General features: G+C 41.4%; 2 protein-coding genes and 1 long non-coding RNA gene across 3 annotated transcripts in view; all 3 read right to left on the reverse strand.

The window, feature by feature from the left end:
• LOC310635946 overlaps positions 1-20896 on the reverse strand; it is an 871275-nt gene that overhangs the window by 270445 nt on the left and 579934 nt on the right. The window lies entirely within an intron of this gene.
• On the reverse strand, positions 2274-7971 carry LOC310633272 (vomeronasal type-2 receptor 26-like; the record flags this gene model as incomplete). The annotated part of the gene is made up of 4 exons (XM_083350972.1): positions 2274-3175; positions 3704-3830; positions 5054-5281; positions 7705-7971. The coding sequence occupies 4 exons, from the start codon at positions 7969-7971 to the stop codon at positions 2274-2276; spliced, it is 1524 nt and encodes a 507-aa protein (XP_083207098.1).
• LOC310633274 (vomeronasal type-2 receptor 26-like) overlaps positions 16944-20896 on the reverse strand; it is a gene marked incomplete at both ends in the record, with an annotated part of 160537 nt that continues 156584 nt past the window's right edge. Inside the window, 2 exons of the mRNA XM_083350974.1 lie at positions 16944-17875; positions 19101-19227. Of these exons, the coding sequence (XP_083207100.1) occupies positions 16944-17875; positions 19101-19227 (1059 nt within the window). The remainder of the gene's footprint in view (positions 17876-19100; positions 19228-20896) is intronic.

Here is a 20896-nt window from a genome sequence, read left to right on the forward strand (position 1 = left end):
AGTCATCCACAGGGTCCACACCTGAGCTGAATATTATTTACAACAAAGAGAAGAGAGGAATCCACTCTGTTACATAGGCTGTTACTCCTTGGAATGTTGTAGCAGCCAACTGTCACTCATTGGAATTTTTACTCTGTTGCTAGGCAACTAACTTAATAGAACCTCCTTTCTGAACTCCGTTCTACTGGGCCATGGCAATTCTACACTTCAAGAGCCAAAATAAACCATAAAGGGGACAAAGGACAATCTTGTCAGGTCCCCTTCTGGATGCCGCATGAATTATTTAGATCAATTTGAGTCTTCAGAGATATAAATAGATTTAATTCCTTGAAAATAATTCTCACTGAAGACCAGGTCTTCCAGAAGTTTAAACAAAACACAGTTCAAAATCATACTTCAATAAGGAAATTGTTCTATAATTTTTCTTTATCTTTATAGTAATTGTAGGATATTCATAATTTGTCTCTGGGTTTGTGAGAGTTTGGGTAAGTTACATTTTTATGATATGTATCTCTTTTATACAATTTGGACCAAAAGTCATAACAAGATTTCTTTATACTTGCATAATCCAATAATATTTTATCTCTTTTCTCAATTTTCAATATTGTTTTCTTTTGTTTCTCCTTTCTCAATTTGTGAGCCAATCATTTCCTTAGTTTATTATTCTTTTGTTTTGCATAATTCAATTTAGTCCCCATTTCTCTCAGTATTAACCTAGGTAATTGTTGTAAAATTTTAACCAGATATATAATAATTGAGTCAGCTGGAATTTTTTTTGTAAATCATCAACCTTTTAAAATTTCATTCAGAATTGCCTGCAATTATATGTAAACTTATAACCATTTGGTTATAACAACTTATCATATTATATTTTGTTTTTTTGTTGTCATTTCTCTTGGCATTTTAATGTCTTTTTTCTTTGACATTGAATGGATAATCATCACTATTATTTTACTGTTTTATTTTTCTGTTTTTTTGTTATGAACCAAAAAGCAATAAAAATAAATTAACAAATCAGGCAGCTTGTGCTATTTATTAAAGCAGATACATTCTTTCAACATATCAGTGAGATAAATATTTTAGCTCCTATATTAAGCTTAACTCAGTTTTTCCTCTCACCTTGAACAGAAAAATTGGAAATTCATCTCTCAGAATTAGGAGCTCTGGGGGACCCCATTTCTTAGCCCCAAAGAGGCAACAGTTTTTTTACAACAAGGAAGATTTTAATAATATGATTTGTTAACAATATTTACAGCATGCACCAATCTTTATAGATTCTAGATGGGGAACAAGAAGTGAAAACAATAAATATGAAATACAATAAAAACCATATTCAAGGTTCAAGGTTTTGGTTATGATCTTTAAGTCCCTACATGGCATGGGTCCGCGATACCTCGAGGACCACCTGCTGCCGGCGTCGACTCCCCTCCGCCCTTTGCGCGCCCACAGAGAGGGCCTCCTCAGGGTGCCTCCTGTCAAGGAATGTCGACTGGTGGCCCCCAGGGGGAGGGCCTTCTCTGTGGGTGCTCCGGCGTTATGGAACCAACTGCCGGTAGAGCTCCGGATGGCATCAGACCTCCGATCCTTCCGTCGCGGGTTGAAGACCCATTCATTTGAACTAGCGGGTCTGGCCTGATGGGGGTACATGGGTTTTTCTTTATATAGGCTTGTTTTATTATTGGTTTTAACTTGGGCATTGATTTAATTGTTTTTAATGTTTGTATTGTTATTTATATTTATGCCCTGTGAACCGCCCTGAGTCCCCTTGGGAGAAGGGCGGTATAAAAATCTCAATAAATTAAATTAAATTAAATATTCATTTCATTCATTTCATTTTCTGTGTTTAAGCATTTAATATTACTGATCAAAAATAAATGAATAATTAAATAAAATTGTCCAGATATAATCATGCATTCTTCTGTTTATGCATGACTGTGTCCTGAACCTATCAGGTAAAAAACATCATTGAATTTTAAATCAATAACAAAGAAAAGATTAAACAAAAATAAACATAATTCTTGGGAATGAGAAACTAAAGCCAAAAGTAATATATTTTGAGGTCTATTTTTGTAAAAAATCATTTTGGAAATGAATTGTTCAGCCTTATGCTCTGGTTTTGTCTCAGTTCCTTAAATCTAACTTGAAGTAATAGGAAAAACATTGCAGGTTGAATTTCTTAAAATGTAAAATACCAAATTAAATTGTTTTGTGAGGAGGAATCCTATATTATCATCTTAAAATTAAAAAAAATACATAAGCTTCCATTTTTTATTTTATTTTATTTTTAAAACAAGTTGCTCCTTTGTATTGAGATCTGGCCTCAGGATAATAATATAGCACTTGGGGATGAAGATGCAGCCCAGCAGTCCAGCATTGGAGGACAAGATGGAAAAGATCTGCACGGCCACCATGTATTTCCCTTTGGTGCTCAGGTAGGTGGGCACAAAACTTACCCACACACTGCAGAAGACCAGCATGCTGAAGGTGATCAGCTTGGCTTCGTTGAAGGCCCCAGGCAGGTTTCTGGCCAGGAAAGCCACCATGAAGCAGGTGGCAGCCAGGAAGCCCAGGTAGCCCAGGGCTCCATAGAACATACCAACAGACCCTTCATTGCATTGCAGGATGATCTCTCCAGGCTGGGAGTGGAAGTCAGAGTCTGGGAAGGGGGGAGAGACTCCTAACCAGATGGAGCAAATAAGACTTTGAATTCCAGAACAAGTAAGTACAAGGAACTTGGGCAGAGCTTTCCCCAGCCACCTCCTAATAGTGTTGCCTGGCTTTGTGGCCAGGAAGGCTAATGCTACTATGATTGTCTTGGCTAAGACTGAGGAGACAGCAGTTGAGAAGAAGATGCTGAAAACGGCTTGACGGAGAAGACAAGTGGCTTTCCTGGGTTGGCCAATAAAGAGGAATGAGGTCAGGAAGGAAAACAATAATGAGATAAGGAGGACGTAAGAGAGGTTCCTGTTGTTGGCTTTGACTAATGGAGTTTCCAAGTATTTAATGAAGATTGTTAACACAAGTACTGTGGTTAAAGACAAGAAGAGGGAAAAGGAAGCCAGGAGGTTCCCCAGAACTCCCTTGTAGGATAGAAAGGTTATGACTTTAGGGATGCAATGATCTTGTTTCTCATTTGGAAAATGATCCTCTGAACATCTGGTGCATTTCTCTGCATCTGCAAAAGAGAGAGATGGGAAAAATGTGATTTATCCACCACCTGTAGTGTTGGCCTTTTCTTCTATCTAGTTCTAAATGCATCATCTCAGATTAGTCAATTCCCTCACATTTGATTTTGTTGTTTTTTTTTACATTTTTCCAGTAACCCTTCACACCTTTTATCTGAGAGTCTTTAAAATAGTGTACTTTAAAGTGTTTTCTGTTCTATGACTGTGTTTTCAGCACTTTCCTCTCAATATACTTTTGTTCAATTTATGGACAAATTGTGGAAAGAAAGTCAGCGTGGAATATGCAAAACATAAATCCTTTTTCACAAAAAGGTCCTTTTTTCTCCTCCGAGGTGATCAGAGGGAAAACGAGGCTTGGCTGATCAGCCGTCTTTCTCTCGAATTCTTACAACATACCATACCTCATGAAACTCATTCTACATCTTAAGGCAAGGAAGGCAAAAAAGAGACACCAAAATTGTGAAATCAGACTATTTGATCACTCCCACCCTGGGGGATTTTCCTTCAGAGCCACCCACCTTCCTGAGTAGAGATGGTCCCTTCCCCACAAAGAACACAGTCGTAGCAGCAAGGGGGCTCCCCTTCTCGAGGCACCATGAAGAATCCAGGATGGCAGCTCTCCACACATTTGGATTCTGGGAGGGACTAAGCCAAAACAGAAGACATGTCAAGGACAACATGGAGAAAATGTGTTATGTGCATTTGGGGCATATAGGCTTTATTGGCCTACCTGCTCTTCTGCTGATATTAGACAGCTATTGGAGTCAAGAAAAGGGTTAAAGAAGTTCAGTTCTGGCCATGAAGGGCAGCTGTGCTTTCACAAGGGCTGATGAGCTGATCTGGCTGCTAGCTAGGGCTGTGGTTAGGAGATGTCAAAAGAACAATTCCATTGGGGCAGCCTGGTGTATATCAGACTAGACCATTGGGGTACATCACACACCTACTTAGCTGCTGGGAGACCTGCTGCCAGTCTAATTTAAAAATCTAATGTAAAAATGACAGAGAGAGAGAGAGAGAGAGATAGAGAGAGAGAGAGAGAGAGAGAGAGAGAGGGAGAGGGAGAGGGAGAGGGAGAGGGAGAGAGAGAAGAGGGAGAGGGAGAGAGAAAAGAGAAAAAGTTTCTAAAGGGAATAGTTTGAGATAATTTTTGGAGATTAAGTATGCAGAGCAGTGCTTGTCTATGGAGATTCTCAGTCATCCAGGTCATGGTTGTCCCAAAGATGCTTTTTCAGGAGGCAACTGGACTTTGTTTTTCAAAAAAAGAAAAAAATCAAGTTGCCTCTTTAAAAAGAACCTTTGGGACAAGAGCAGTGGTTGGTTCCAGGTTAGGAAGAAAGAAAAAAGGTTCTGGGGTGACCTTCATGGAAGAAGGAAAGTGAAGACCCAGATGGATAAGAGGGTAAAGGCTGTGGTGGAGAAGCTCTGGTCTCTGGGGTAAGATTGGGCATAAGACCTTGAGAGGATTTCTCCCCTCTGTGGAGAAGCAGTAGGTGCTACCCTTGCAATCCCAAACACCTCCAGTTCAAAACAACAACAACAACAACACCATCGTACTGTCTCTCTTTGATATTGCTTCTCCTAACAAGACTTTGCCAGACAGAGATGGGTTACAGCTCCTTCTGCAGAACGTTGAGCAGGATTGTAGAGTTGGAACTATGATTCCCTAGACAAAATGGGCTGAAACATTTGTAAGTTCAGGTCAAAAACACTTGGATGTGGCTCAGGCAGAGACCTCCCTTAATTCACTGAAGGGCCAAAAGGATAGACACTACAGTAGAATCAGCCCTGCAGGATTCTGTAATTAGAGTCATTCTTCGAGAGAGCACTTTCTGGTGTTGAAAGAACTGAGGAAGAAAAATTTCCTTCACCTGATTGAGACATTTGGGGGACACCATTGCATCTTGGTCAACAGTAAACATGGTTTCTCCTGATCCCTGTCTTGCTAGGCTCCCAAATTTTGCCCGGACAACTGACTTATTGGGAAACTGGGCCCAACTCATGATGTCAAGATCAGCAGCCAGCTCTTCACTCTCATCCAGATATAATCCATCAAAGGAGTTATTGTAAAGCAATGAGTTTTGCAGGAAAAGATGAAGCTAAAACAAGAGATGAGGGGAAAACAGAGAAAATAGAGCAGGAATTCTGACAGGATAATTCTTGAGCCTTGGTGGAGCAGTGGGCTAATGCCTCCTTAAGTAACACCAGCTGCCTGCAATTAGTGCAGGTTCAAGTCCCACCAGGCTCAAGGTTGACTCAGCCTTCCATCCTTCCGAGGTAGGTAAAATGAGGACCCAGATTGTTGGGGGCAATTAAGATGACTTTGTAATAATGCCGCTTGGTGTGTGTGTGAAAGCCCTAACAAGCAGGCATCTACATAGAATGAAGGCTACTGCTAAGCTTGTAAGCCGCCCTGAGTCTTCGGAGAAGGGCGGGATATAAATGGAATAAAAATAAAAATAAAATAAAATAAATAATTCTGCACAGTTTCAGTATTCTGTAACTGCATTTACTATAATGCTTATATTTAGCAGAGATTTCGGTATGGACCATGGGTGCAATTACCTAATTAACATAACATCATATAATAAAGTGAAAGAAAAAAAATCTTAAAACATATTAGCTTATAAAGTTAAGGAAATTCATTTACTATACATTGAAGCTCAGACCATGAAAAATATTGCAAAATTCTGTTACTATAAAAGCAGCCTTGACCTGTATGGCACTGGCACCCAACCTTTTGTGCACCAGAGACCCATTCTGTGGAGAAAGTTTTTCCACAGAGCGGAGTGGGCATGGTTTTGCAGGCCTCCTACATACCATGGAAGGGGCTTCACTTGTTTGTGTGGTCCAGTTGCTGGCATGCTGTGGACTGGTGCTGGTCCACAGACCGGGGGTTGGGAACTCCTGATGTATGGCATTAGTTGCTTAGTCTGGTCTATCTTGTAGGGCTGATATCAATCTTGCATGTTACAATCTTATTGCATATTATCTTTACGTAAATTAGGGAAAGGCTATGGCTCAGTGGTCAAAGGCTTTGAGCTTGTCAACTGGAGAGCTGACAGCCCAGATTAGAGACCTGAGCTCTGTGCAACTGCGTGAGCTCCTGTTACTTGCCCCAGCTCCTGCCCACTTAGCAGTTTGAAAGCATGCAAACGCAAGCAGATTAATGGGTACCACTGTAGTTATCCTAGACTCCCAAAGACCTTTTTGCCTTCTATATTGAAAGTTATAAAGTTTTGCATTCCTGTCTCCAGTGATAAACCTCTGCCTCCTGCTCCATTTACAATTGTATACAAGGTTATAAAGTTCTGCATTCCTGTCTCTAGTGATAAACCTCTGTCTCCTGCTCCATTTACAATTGTATATAACAAGACTTGTCTCCTGTAATTGCCCTTGCCTCAAGATATGGCTTCCTGTCTCCTCTAATTGTCCTTGCCTCAAGTTATGCCTTCCTGTGATAATGTCTCCTGTAATTGTCCTTGCCTCAAGTTATGCCTTCCTGTGATAACCCTTGTCTTCTCTGTTAGCATTTGTATACGATAAGCTATGCTTTATTGTTTCCTGTGATGACCTTTGCCCTCTTCATTAGCAGTTGTATGCAATGAGCTATGTTTTCCATATGTTGCTTCCTCATGTGTGTACTTCCCCCTCCCTGATGAAACTGCTCAATAAAAGAGTGCTGTGCAAAGCTGTTCGGGGGGCAACACCATCCACCCCGGGCACTCTGTGCTCTCTCACCTTGAACAAACTTGTGTTGGTGCCTCAGTTTGTCCTAGGATCCTGTTCCTGCGCTATCGCAGTTCCCAAGTGTGACCGTCGGAACGTCCGGCACACTGGGTCGGTGGCAAAGGGCAGAATCCTTCCATATTCAAGGTGTTCACCCTTGCGAGGGTCCCTCTAAATTCTCACCCCTGTTACGGGGCTCTAAGAGTTGAGGCCGGAACCCTGATCGGTCGCTCGACGTGACATACCACTTTGGTGAGAAAGTAACAACATTCCATGCACCTTTGTCGTATAGCTATGTTGGCTACTGACTATAGAAATTTTCCTTGGACAATGCTAAGAAATGGAGATGAGCACTGTGTTCTAAAGTCGGACGTGACTGAGAGGGAAATCTTTAGCTATTAGCAAGAGCCATGTACTTCATGCTACTTCTGCTGACTGCCAGCTGCTAGCAGTTCAGCAGTCTGATTCTCACTGACTCAAGATTGGCTCAGACTTCCATACTTCCGAGGTCAGTAAAATGAGGATCCAGATTGTTGGAGGCAAGATATTGACTCTGTAAACCACCTAGAGAGGGCTACAAAGCCCTGTGAAGCGGTATATACTGTAAGTTGCAATAATTCATACAGGAGATGAAAAAGGCCCACATTACCAATGATGTTTACACAGAGTTAGTCCAGGACTATAAAGAGGAAAGATAAATGTCTGAATAAAGTAATGAACTTCATAGATAAGTTTACAGCTTAAAAAAATATATAGAAAAGAACGTCACCAGAAAATGTTGCAGAGGGAATACCTGCCATGGTTGCAGTTGCTGAACAGCTAAGCGATCTTTATCACTTTTCATTTTCCTCTTGGGTCTGGATAAATATGCAGCATTTAAGGCTCTGGCCACACTCCAGATGGAGCGATGAATGATGTAGCTGTCCAGAGACAGGATTCGTTCAATCTCCTCTTGGGGCAGAGCTTCTTGGTCCTCTTTCTCTGGGCATCTTGTCCAGCCTTTCACGGACAAGCCATGCTTGGAATAGGAACAATGAAATGCTTTCTTCATAAAGCCCATGATAGAGTTGTAAATAGATTGAAAATCACCATATTGGGCATTTCTATTTGTCTGGATCAAGAAGGAAATATAGCCATAGATGGATGGAATAATCAATTCACTATACTGTAAATCCAAAGTAAAATCCCACAAAGCTGAAGTGATCCAGACTTTTCCGACTGTGGGTTTTGTGTAAATTTCAATTATCTTCTGAGTAATGAATATTCCTCTAATGAAGGAATCAATCTCCACCGAGTAAATAAAGACATTGACTTGTCTCCATTTGTAAAATTGAAAAGAATCAATATGTACATGAGGGGCAGCCACAGGGATGCTTTGGGATAAAACAACACAAATCCCATTCCTGACAAGCAGAGGAGTCAAATTTCTCATGAATCTCTCTCCACCATCAGAGTCTGGAGTAACCAGACCGACCAATGTCCACCTGAAATGCTGGAGCAGTTTGATAATTGCGGAATACTGAGCTCCTTCTTTGGGGACCACACGGTAGGAAAAAGGGGAGAGAATTTTGTCATTCTGTGAAGTCTGAGAAGCAAAAACATAACTGATCTGAAAAGGGAAAAAATGTATTACTTATTAAAAGTGCAAAGAAAAACAACTAAGATGATTTATTTTTTTATTTTTTTTATTTTAATCCCATTTATATCCCGCCCTTCTCCGAAGACTCAGGGCGGTTTACAATTTAAGCACAAACCAATGTGCTTAGCAATAGCCTTCATTCTATGTATATGCCTGCTTATTAGGGCTTTTGGGGCCCCCCAAGTGGCATTATTACAAAGTCAGCTTAATTGCCCCCAACAATCTGGGTCCTCATTTTACCTACCTCGGAAGGATGGAACCTTGAGCCTGGTGGGATGCGAACCTGCACTAACTGCAGGCAGCTGGTGTTACTTAAGGAGGCATTAGCCCACTGCTCCACCAAGGCTAGTTAAAAGGCCTGGAGACTAAAACATATGAAGAATGGTTGGAGGATTTGGGTATGGCTAGTCTGGAGAAAAGAAGGACTAGAGGGACATGATACCAGTGTTCTAGTATTTGAGAGGCTGCCACAATGAGGAAAGGGTCAATTTATATCCCAAAGCACCAGAAGGCAAGACAAGAAACAATGGATGGAGACTAATCAAGGAGAGGAGCAACCTGGAATCAAGGGAAAACTTCCTAACAGTGAGAACAATTAACCAGTGGAACAGCTTGCCTTCAGATGTTGCGGGTGCTTCATCATGGGAGTTTTTAAAGAAGAGACTGGACAGCCACTTGTCTGAAATGGCATAGGGTCTCCTGCTTGAGCAGGGGGCTGGACTAGAAGACCTCCAGGGTCCCTTCTAGCTCTATTCTGATTGATTGAGTCAAATCCAAGCCAAGATATTATTAGCACTTAAAATCTAAGATAATAATCCCAATTATACTATGTTAGAGGAAAACCACCTCAACAAGAGTGTATTCATAATTTTTCTGGTTGGTCTATATTCGTAGGTTGCACTCCCTCCCACTTAGCATTGAGTAGGAGATGTTTCTTCCACAAATAGGAAGAATCTAACTTGGATTGGATTTAGGTATTTTAGATCTGGTTGTTTTAACCTTTCCCCCTCTTTGTGAATTTAGAACCACTCAATTACATTAGGCCAATGGTTTCAGAGATGAAAAGCTGCCTGTTAATTTCGTGAAAAATTCAAAGGAGAAGTAGTGTTCCCCAACACATGCACACACCTGTGGAATTTTATAAATGTCCAACATGTTTGAAATCTGGATGGAGATATCAGCATTGGACCCTTCAAAAACTACCAGAGGTCTCTTATGGCTCCCACACCTGTAGTTTGGAATATTTGCCTCCCCTGTTGAGAGCAAATCTAGTAAGGCATCCAAAGTTATGATTAGACTGAAAAAGTTTTCATGGAGGTTGTAGCCCAGGGAGATGTTGGGTAAAATCTGGAGATCCTGGTTGATCTCCTGGATGGCAAAAAGGAAAGAGAGAATTTTCCAGGAAAATGTGGATCCCTTCCTGAAAAAAATATGTATACAGTATATATTTCACACCATTATTAATGAAAACAATGTCATTTTTATATGACTGCACAAGGGTTTCTATCTAAATGTAACATAAATCATTGAACAATCTATTAAAACAATGCTTACATGTTATAAATATTCAGCTATCCATTTTATGTCCTTATCATCATGTGAAATATGTCCTTATCATCTGTGAAATAGTCTTGGAATAGGAAATATGAAGTTAAGTAAAATAGTGAAAACAAGAATGAGATTTTTAATTTATTAGTGTGTAACATAGAAAATGTATTATGAAATTAAAGAAAAACACACTCCAAATTTTGCTGTAACAGAGCCCTTTTAGATCAACAAAAGTCTGGTGTTATCTAAAATTAATGGTTTGTATGCCATTTTGTCACAAATATTTTTATTAGGATTCATAATTGCACCAATTTTGGAAGAGGAGTATTTTTCCTACCTGGTTTCTTGAATTCCTTTCTTTTATACTTTTTTTAAGCAGGGGACTAAAAGACCCATTTTATATTTAGCCCTGAAATCTCCTTGAATTATTCTTGGAATTTTCCCAGGAATTCCAAGATCAAACTCAAGTAAACCTCATTGTTGCTATCTGCACATTGTCTGGGAGTGACAGGCTGGAAGGTTAATATCTTCCTTTATATCTTTACAATCCTTAATGCTTCAGGATGCCCAAGGCAAGCTGAATAAACAATCTTTGAATGGTGACCACCCAGATTTTGTTGAGATGCTTCCATGGAGAGAAGTCACCATTTCCTAAGTTGTTAAATAGCTCCTATGATGTCCTAGTATTACATCTCCTGCTTCATTGAAATGTCCACCCTGTCCATCCTAGTTCTATGCTGGAAAATGATATTGCAGGTTTCATCCATCTGCTCTTGCTCAGAAGATGGAGAAGTCACTTTCAAATTCTCCCCCAAAGAATTTAGTTTCTTCACTAGCACTTACTTTGTAATGATCAGTTATAGGGTGTTGGGGGAGCAGACTTGTTCTGCCACTCAGTTAAGATCTCTCTGTTTAGAGGACATGAAAGAAAGTGAGTGTCTCCTTTACATGGTTCACCTGTGGAGATGGCTACCAGCATCAAATTCCTGGGTGTTGTGCAGCTAACAAGTAGGCTGGCTTAGTCACTCAACAGTGAGACACTGGTGAAGCAGGCACAGCAGCACCTGCATTTTCTGCATCACATGAGAAAATCACATCTTCTGGTTTGGAAGCATCGCTGCTTCAGACAGGAAGGCAGCTCAGAGAGTGGTGAGGATGGCAGAAAAGATTATTGGCAGTTCACTCCTTTCTATCCAGGACACAGCATATAAGTGATGCTTGAGCAGGCTCTGCAGGATTGTCTGGGATGCTATACATCCTCTTCATGACCTGTTTTCCCAGTTACCTTCTGAGAGGAGGGGGCTTCGTAGTATCCGAAGCAGAACATCCAGATTCAGTCACAGTTGTGTTCCAACTGCTTATGAACTCTCAAACTTCCTTTTTCCTCTATGTACAGTATTCAAGATGGACAGTGATTAATATTTATATGTATTTATACACAAGGAAGTAGGTATATGCATATGTTGTATGTAGCACATTTAGATGTATGTTACGTATGTGTACACTTTTGAGGGCAGGCAACAGAATTTCAGTGTGCCCAGAGTAAAAAATGACAATCAAGGTTGTCTTATCTTACATTTCAGAAAGGACTTTAAAACTCAGGAAGCTATGTAGGGCTGAAGCCTTTGAACTGCTGCACCCAAACTCTTAACTCCAAGAGTGACCAACGGAGAAAATCTAAGGAGGAGCCCTGATCAAAGGAGGAGACCTGATAAGAGATGTAGCTTTTACAGCTTTTTTGCCTATTAAATTGATGTCAACAACCCCCCCCACACACACACACTTTGCTGCATATTTACCACTATTCTATATAAAGGAACCTTGTAAGCCAGACTTTGTGACTCTCCCCTGCATCTTTCTCCAACACAAGAAGACAGCAATGGGTGAAAGATAATGATGAAATAGTGCAGTTGCATCTAGATCAAGTCTGGAAATTAGCAATGACCAGCAGAGAAGCAGTTTCATTGTACCTGCAGTGACTTACCCAGAAACCTTTATAGAGGGGTTCTTGTTGAAATCATAAGGGAGGAAGGATGCTTTGGTTGCACCGATAACCCCACCCAGAAGAAGGTCCCCCAGCTTGTAAAAGTTTAGTGGGTCAGCTTCATTCCTTTCCAGGTTTAGAGGGCATTTCCAAGTGACCTTCCCATCGGCTGCATGAGGAAGCAGCATGAGAAGGAAAAGCTGGAAGACCATTTGTTTGCTTGTCCCCGGCTTTGTAGCTTCTCCTCTTTTTCTCAAATAAAGTCAGAAGCAGGAAATGAAGCTTCCCTGAAGATGCATTACTTCAAAAGGGGACGAAGGGAGTTCCTTGATACTGTTCCAGACTTTCAATGAAATATCAACTTTTTATCCTTTCAGCACTTCTCATGTATGACATCATTTCATTTTTTTCCCCTGGAGGCTGATGTGTATATCTAGAACTCTGTTTAGAGATCATCCCTGGTGATGTAACATAAGGGAATGAGCAGATCACTGTGATTTTGATAATGTGAAGGAGAAGAAGCAACAGCCTGAATCCTTTGAGACTCCATGTGGCTTTGGAAGTCCCAGATCTGAATTCAAAGTTTAAGTGAATGAGATGGGAGGGTTTTTGCCAATCCATTGAATCACAGAATGGATGAATAGAATAGAATAACTGTCAATGCTGCAAACATTGACATGTTTTTGCACTGACAATATAAGAGGCAGCCTTTTGCTTTAACTGTTGAGTTTTGAATCACTAAAACATGGGAGAAATGCAACCCGGATGTTTTGACAAGATAAGGGAGCCGCTTCAGAAGGGAAGTGAAACTTCGTGTGTTGAATTAATTGGTAAATGTGATTTATGACGTGTAAATAAGGGAGGGAAATTCTGTATGATGTGGGGGGTCAAAGGGAGGAGAATTCAGATCCTGGCATCCATCCATGAGTGCTGATGCTTCGTTTCATTATTATAGATTATTTAGATAAAACTATGCCTGAATGTTGTTCGAACTGTCTCATTAATCAGAACCATGACAATAACAGAGTTGGAAGGGAATTTGTAGGTCATGTAGTCCAACCCCCTGCCCAAGCAGGAGACCCTGTACCATTTCTGACAAATGGCAGTCGAGTCTCTTCTTGAAAGCCCCCAGTGATGAAGCTCCCACAACTTCTTTTTTTTCCATTTATTTTATTGATTTTTTAAAAACATAAATCACTTAATAGTTGGTAAGCAGTGTGTTTGCTGGGTTTACATTTGTAAAGAAAAATCATTAACAATTGCTTTCTATAATCCATAATCCACATAGTACATTTAGTGATTTCCCCCTTTCCCCAAAAACGTCTTCTTTGCAAACCTTAAATTAATACAGTTCTTATTATTTTGATAAATAACAGTTACATATATGATTTTCCCCCAATATTTCTAGAAATAATGATCACATCAATATAATATTTATTTTCTGTTTAATCATTCTGTTTGCCTCATTTTATATCCTCTTACAGTCCTTATTTAAATTTGTATCTCCCATAAAGTTCAAAATATTCTTGCTGGTTAAGATATGCTGAACAGTTAAGGAAATGTCTTCTAATATTTAATATGAATCACCATTATAATGTTATCTACTTAGAACTTGTTTTGCTCTCAATGTTTTATTCTTGTTTTATTTTGAACAGGATGAGAAACATTTTTATTGCTTTTGAGATTGTTCAATAATCCATTTCTGTGGGTTGTAACCCACCGTTGTGAGGAGTGACTCTACTATGCATGAAAGGGTCCTTATGGAAAAAAAACAACAACAGATTAATGCATGGAATGTGGAAGGAACTTCAGTAGAGGCTCTCCATAAAAAGGTCCACCAGAGGGAAAAAAAACATTGTTGGTTGACAAGAGGTTTAAGAGGAGAACTTTCCTCACTTCCTATTAAAGCAGGGGTCCCCAACCTGATAGCAGTGTTCCAATATAGCAGGGGTTGCCACAAACAAGAGTGAGTTAAGCTATTCTCCAAAGCACCTGAAGGCAGGACAAGAAGAAATAGATGGAAATTAATCAAGGAGAGAAGCCACCTAGGAACTAAGGAGCAATTTCCTGGCAGGTAGAAAAATTAATCAGTGTAACAACCTGCCTCCAGAAGTTTTGAGTGCTCCAACACTGGAAGTTTTAAAGAGATTGGGCAATGGTATAGGTTTCCTGCCTCAGCAGGGGGTTGGACTAGATGACCTCCAAGGTCTCTTCCAACTCTGCTATTCTATTCTATTCTATTCTATTCTATTCTATTCTATTCTATTCTATTCTATTCTATTCTATTCTATTCTATTCTATTCTATTCTATTCTATTCTATTCTATTCTATTCTATTCTATTCTATTCTATTCTATTCTATTCTATTCTTGTAGTGTATGTTCTTAAGCATACATGAGATGTCAGCACAGCAGGGGGCTGGACAGCTCCAGGCTACAACCGCTTTCGGCGGGAAAGCCTGAATAGAGCAAGTCGTTGACAGCCCCAGAGCATGGTCAGCTCTGGCGGGAAGCCAGGGTTTAAATCCATTGGCCACCTGCACTGGCAGGAAGCCCAGGTTTGAATCTATTGGTTGCGATTCACCTGGGCAGGTATAAATAGACGCCAGGTAACCCCTTTGCCCCAGCTTCATTCCTGATCCAATAAAGAAGTTACTACCCAGCTCCAGTGTCCATCTCTCTGTGTGACCACGCGACTTTGCTATTCTATTCTATTCTATTCTATTCTATTCTATTCTATTCTATTCTATTCTATTCTATTCTATTCTATTCTATTCTATTCTATTCTATTCTATTCTGCAAGAGCCTGCAGCTTGACTCATGCAAGTGGTGGGTCAGCATGCAGGTGCATGCACGTGCAATTTAAGTGTACGTTGAGCTGCAATGTACACCAACAAAGTCAAGGTAACTATATATTTTCAAAATTATTTTGTTAGGGGTGCCATCCTGAAAGTTTGGAATAGATATAAAGTAGGATTTGCAATAGTGACTCACATCTAACCCATCACAATGTCCTCATTTGACATACCCACATCTGAAGCCCTTATAAACAGAAGCACAGTGATATTGACATCCCCTAAACTCTGCTGAAGATGTCACCTAGCCTGATAACAAAACATTTGGAAAGATCTTGTGATGGGTCAGGTGTGAGTCATCACTGAGAGGCATAACAACAACAATAACAGAGTTGGAAGGGACCTTGGAGGTCTTCTAGTCCTGAGGTCCCCAACCTTTTGGGCATCAGGGACCAGTTCTATGGAGAAAGATTTTTCCATGGACTGGAGAGTGTGTGGTTTTGTTTGCTGCCTGTATCCCATGGATGGGGCTTTGCTTGTTTGTGTGGATCAGTTGCTGGCATGCCACCGACCAGTATTGGTCCACGGCCCAGGGGTTGGGAACCCCTGTTCTAGTCCAACCACCTGCTCAGCCAGGAAACCCTATCCCACTTCAGACAAATGCTTGTCCAGTCTCTCTCTAGTGTTGGAGCATTCACAACTTCTGGAAGCAGGTTGTTCCACTCATTAATTGTTCTATGTCAGGAAATTTCTCCTTGTGATTGGGTCTTGTGATGGGGAGGTTACATCAAGTCAGTGTCATTGGTGGTGGTGGTGGTGGCCTACATTGACCTACAACCAGCCTACGAATCCCTCAGAATCCAAATCAACCATACAGCCTGCCAGAGACAGCACTGACCTCAACCAACCCACTCAATCCCTCTCCCCCATCAGCAGTTCACCTCCCAATGACCCTGACCTGATGTAACCTCCCCATCACAAGATCCATCACAAGCCTCTGGGACATGTATATTTGCCTTCATTGATGAGGCTTCTGAAAATTGTGAGTCCTGTTTGTACCATCACCATGTTGTTGTTAGCTGCAAAGTCATGTCTGACCCATCGCAACCCTATGGACAACGTTGCTCCAGGCCTTCCTGTCCTCTACCATCTTCTGGAGTCCCTTTAAGCTCATGCCTACTGCTTCAGTGACTCCATCCAGCCACCTCATTCTCTGCCGTCCCCTTCTTCTCTTGCCCTCAACCTTTCCCAGCATTAGGCTCTTCTCCAGTGAGTCATTCTTTCTCATTAGGTGGCCAAAGTATTTGAGTTTTAGCTTCAGGATCTGGCCTTCTAAAGAGCAGTCAGGGTTGATCTCCTCTAAGACTGACCGGTTTGATCACCTTGCAGTCCAAGGGACTCGCAGGAGTCTTCTCCAGCACCAGAGTTCAAAGGCCTCAATTCTTTGGCGCTCAGCCTTTTTTATGGTCCAACTTTCACTGCCATACATTGCAACTGGGAAGACCATAGCCTTAACTATACGCACTTTTGTTGACAGGGTGATAACTCTGCTTTTTAGTGTGCTGCAACATTAGCCACTTTAAACCCCTCCAAACCACACAGTAAGCAAACTGACACCCACTATAAAAACATGGCACCACCACAAGCACGGAGCCGAACAAAAGCAGCACAACTCGCCAGTTCAGGTCTAAGGCTGGCAGCTGAGACCAGCCCATCCACTCAAAACACATCCCCAACCAATCAGAATACAGCTCCCATTCAAAACACACTCCCACCCAATCAGAACACAGCTAAGCCCCCACCCAATCAGAGTACACCTCCACCCCATCAGAACACAGCCACGCCTCCACCCACAGAACACACCCCCTCTGGTACCAGTGCTACATGAATACCTGGCAGGTGGTACGTGTAGCAGGGTGGAGAGGAATCAGTTGAAGCGGCAGCAGCGCCGCAGAAGCCCAATGAAGAGACAGCCAGAGCTGCAGGGCTGTCGGGGCTCTGCAGAGGTGCCAGGATCAGCACTGGGCTCCAGCTGATCGGCGGTTCTGGGAGAGGATAGGACAGCAGTTTACTCCATGCAAGAGGTGGGGTGGGGTGTGTGCATTTTTCTGGTTGTAAGCTGCTCCCTTGTATTTAGGTCTGGCCTCAGAATGATAATGTAGCACTTGGGGATGAAGATGCAGCCCAGCAGTCCAGCAGTGGAGGCCAGGATGGAGAAGACCTGCACAGCCACCATGTATTTCCCTTTGGTACTCAGGTAGGTGGGTACAAAAGTCACACAGACACTGCAGAAGACCAGCATGCTAAAGGTGATCAGCTTGGCTTCGTTGAAGGCCCCAGGGAGATTCCTGGCCAGGAAAGCCACCGTGAAGCAGATTGCAGCCAGAAAGCCCATGTAGCAGAGGGTGATGTAGAACATGGCAACAGAGCCTTCATTGCATTGCAGGATGATCACTCCAGGTTGAGAGTGGAAGTCAGAGTCAGGGAATGGGGGAGAAACTCCAAGCCAGATGGAGGAGATGATAATTTGGACAGCAGAACAAGAAAGGATGATGGAGTTGGCCAAACTCTTCCCCAACCATCTCTTTGCTCGGTTTCCTGGTTTTGTTGCCAGGAAAGCCAGCACCACCATGATAGTTTTTGCCAAAACAGAAGATATGGCTGCTGAGAAGACAATGCTGAACACCGTTTGTCGGAGAAGGCAGGTGGCTTTCCTTGGTTGGCCAATGAAGAGAAAAGAAGACAAGAAGCAAAGCAAGAGGGAGACCAAGAGGATGTAAGAGAGGTCTCGGTTGTTGGCTTTAACAATGGGAGTTTCGCGATATTTAATAAATATGACTAGAATAAGGCTTGTGGTTAGGAACAAGAGTAGGCCAAAAGAGACCAGGATGATGCCGAGATATTCTTTGTAAGACAGGAAGCTTTTAACTTTGGGGATACATTGGTCTCGGTCCTCATTTGGATATTTATGATCAGGACACTTGGTGCATTTTTCTGCATCTGGGAAAATTCAAAAGTAGTATATATTTTATATTCTCTCCTTTTATCTTTCAATAAGTGCCTTCTTTGGAGAATAACTGATACCAGGAGATCTGCCCCACGTGCCCCACCCCCACTTACCTTGCAGCCAGGACTTTCCTGGCCAGCCCACTTTTTCTGTGGCCTCTTCTGCAGCCAGGCCTGCATTTCTCAGTCACAGGCCTTTTTGGAAGGCCTGCGCAGCCAAGAGCTGAGCTATGGATTCAATCCATAGCTTGGTTCTGCAAGGCCTGTGTAGCTGAGGACCGACCTACAGATTGAATCCATAGATTGGTACTCGGCTGCATAGGCCTTCTAGAAAGGCCTGACTGCAAAAGGTAGGCTGCAGAATGAAGCTGCTCTCTCGGCCCCAGAAGAAGTGGACCTGCTGGGCAGGGCTGTCAGTGCTGGAGGAGAGTAAGACCTAGTGCCTCTTTTGTAGGAAAAAAAGAGATCCGTTCTAAAGAAGTAAACGATACCCTAATCAAGGAACTGCCAAGCACACTAACAGTAAACAGCCCAAACAAAGAAACTTCAAGATCACTCCCATCAACAATCGCAGGGCAAGCCACTAGAACAAAAGTTGAGAGCAAACCCCACTCCTTACTACCATGTTTCCCTGGAAATAAGACCGGATGTTAATTTTTTTTGCCTCCAAAATAGCTTAGATTAGGGCTTATATTAGGCCTACCTCCAAAAATCAAGCTAGGGCTTATTTTCAGGATAGGCCTTACTTTCGGGGAAACACGATAGTACTGATGATATTGCCCAATTTGGGAAATGAAAAACACAAGCTCAGAGAGTGCCATACCCTCCTATCTCTTCCTAACTACTCCTCCAAGTTCTTTTTTTGAGGTAAGGTAAGGTAAAAGTAAAGGTTCCCCTGCACATGCGTGCTAGTCGTTTCCAACTCTAGGGGCCGGTGCTCATCTCCGTTTCAAAGCCAAAGAGCCAGCGCTTGTCCGAGGACGTCTCCGTGGTCATGTGGTCGGCATGACTGGATGCCAAAGGCGCACGGAAACACTGTTACCTTCCCACCGTAGTGGTCCCTATTTTTCTACTTGCATTTTTGTTAAATAAGACATTTTGCAGTTTCAAAATAAAGAAGAAAACAGTTGAAATTCAATGTGTCTTTTAACTTTTTCGTGAAAATGCTTTGGATGAATCCAGTTCTACAAGGTTTGTCATTTACTATGGTGTCACCCACCTTCTTGAGTGGAGATTGTCCCCTCTGGACAAGGAACACAGTAATAGCAGCAAATTGGCTCTCCTTCTCGAGCCTGCTTGACAAATCCAGGATGACAACTTTCTGCACATTTGGACTGAGGCAGGGACTAAGCAGAAAAAAGAAGAAATGTCAAAGAAAATATGTTAGGATTAACCATCTGTCAGGACCCACCTCAATCCACATCTTAGGAAATAAGAACTCTTGGATGCAAGTTTAGTCCAAAAGGAAACTGTTTACTAGGATGGAATCGATTGTGGCAATACAAGACGGAATCTAACAAAGTTACATTTCAATCCTATATAAAGCATTCCCATTTCAGCCCCTCCCCTCATCCATTTGGTCAGGCTCTCATCATTTGCTTAGGTGTCAGGTCCTTCCATGGGAAAGGGAACTCTCCTTGGTTTTATGGTTATTGCTTTTCTTTTTAGTTGTAAATGAAGATGCAATCCAGATCTGTCTCTCCCCCTCCCTCCCCCAGTTCAAATGTTCCCTGTTGTTTGAAGATCGCCTAAAGTCTATCCTCTCCCCCCCCCCTTCGGAGAGATGGCAGAATCCCCAGAATAAGCACATTGTTCTACCTATACATTTATGAAATGTGATATAAATGGATTCTGACATCATCCATAGAAAATGGAGGTGGACATGAACATTAGCCAAACAGTCTGAAATTTCTAACTAGTTCCAATTGTTTGCAGGATACAACTACTGAAAAATTCTTCATTTAGTTCCTCCCTTTTGCTTCTGGAATATCTCACTGCAATAATGGAATTTTCTGCTTAATAAAATTAGGAGGGATGGAGAAAAGATTTAAGCATTAATTAGTTTTTCCTCATGGCCATATTAATGTACATTCCGCCACGTCTGTTAAATTTTAGAATAAATTTTATTCTAAAAGGTTTATTACATTTTTATTCTTTTTAGATTTATTAACATAGAATAAAAGCTGTGATGAAGAAATAAACTTCTTACCAGTAGCTTATGCAAAGGCTTCTTCTGGACTGCAAAAATTATTGCAATTCTCCTGTCCTTGGAAAGTAGTGAAAAACCATCTCCCAGTTAAGATACACCAGAAAAATTCCTTACAAGTTACGACTATCAACTGTACAGGATATTTCTTTGTTCATTTGCATTTTTCTTCAATTTAAACGAGTGCCATCTTGGCCAAATGAAAATTAAACTGACTGCCTAATTTCTAGAATTAATGCCGCTTGGGGTGTGTGTGAAAGCCCTAATAAGCAGGCATATACATAGAATGAAGGCTACTGCTAAGCTTGTAAGCCGCCCTGAGTCTTCGGAGAAGGACGGGATATAAATGGAATTTTAAAAAAAAGCATAAGTAATGCCTCTTTTGCTGAAGCATGTGGACCCTGAGTATGAACTTTGTATGGGAAAGGCCCAATTAGCTATCTGGGACTTTTCTATTGAAGCACCACAATTAGGTGACACCAGCTGGCATGGAAAGACAAACACCCACATTTATTTTTAGTTAAATTTGAATGTAGTCGGTTTAGGTCTTTTGTTTTCTCATTAAACGTTTTACAATAGAATATGCCTTGGATTTTCTTTCTTTGATATTCACCATGCAAAGGAACCACGGTCCATCCTCCTCTGGTCAGAATGTTAATTGTTCCACGACATTTTTGTCCAGAGAGACTTAAGATAGCTAACAATCAAGATTTATTTATTTATTTTTTTATTTTATTAAACTGCATTCTGGGGATTTTTAGATGAAGTGCCCTTTTACAATCCAGAATCCTAATCTAAATAGCACTTCC

Source organism: Vipera ursinii (assembly GCF_947247035.1).
Source record: "Vipera ursinii genome assembly, chromosome: 2".
NCBI classification, from domain to species: Eukaryota; Metazoa; Chordata; class Lepidosauria; order Squamata; family Viperidae; genus Vipera; species Vipera ursinii.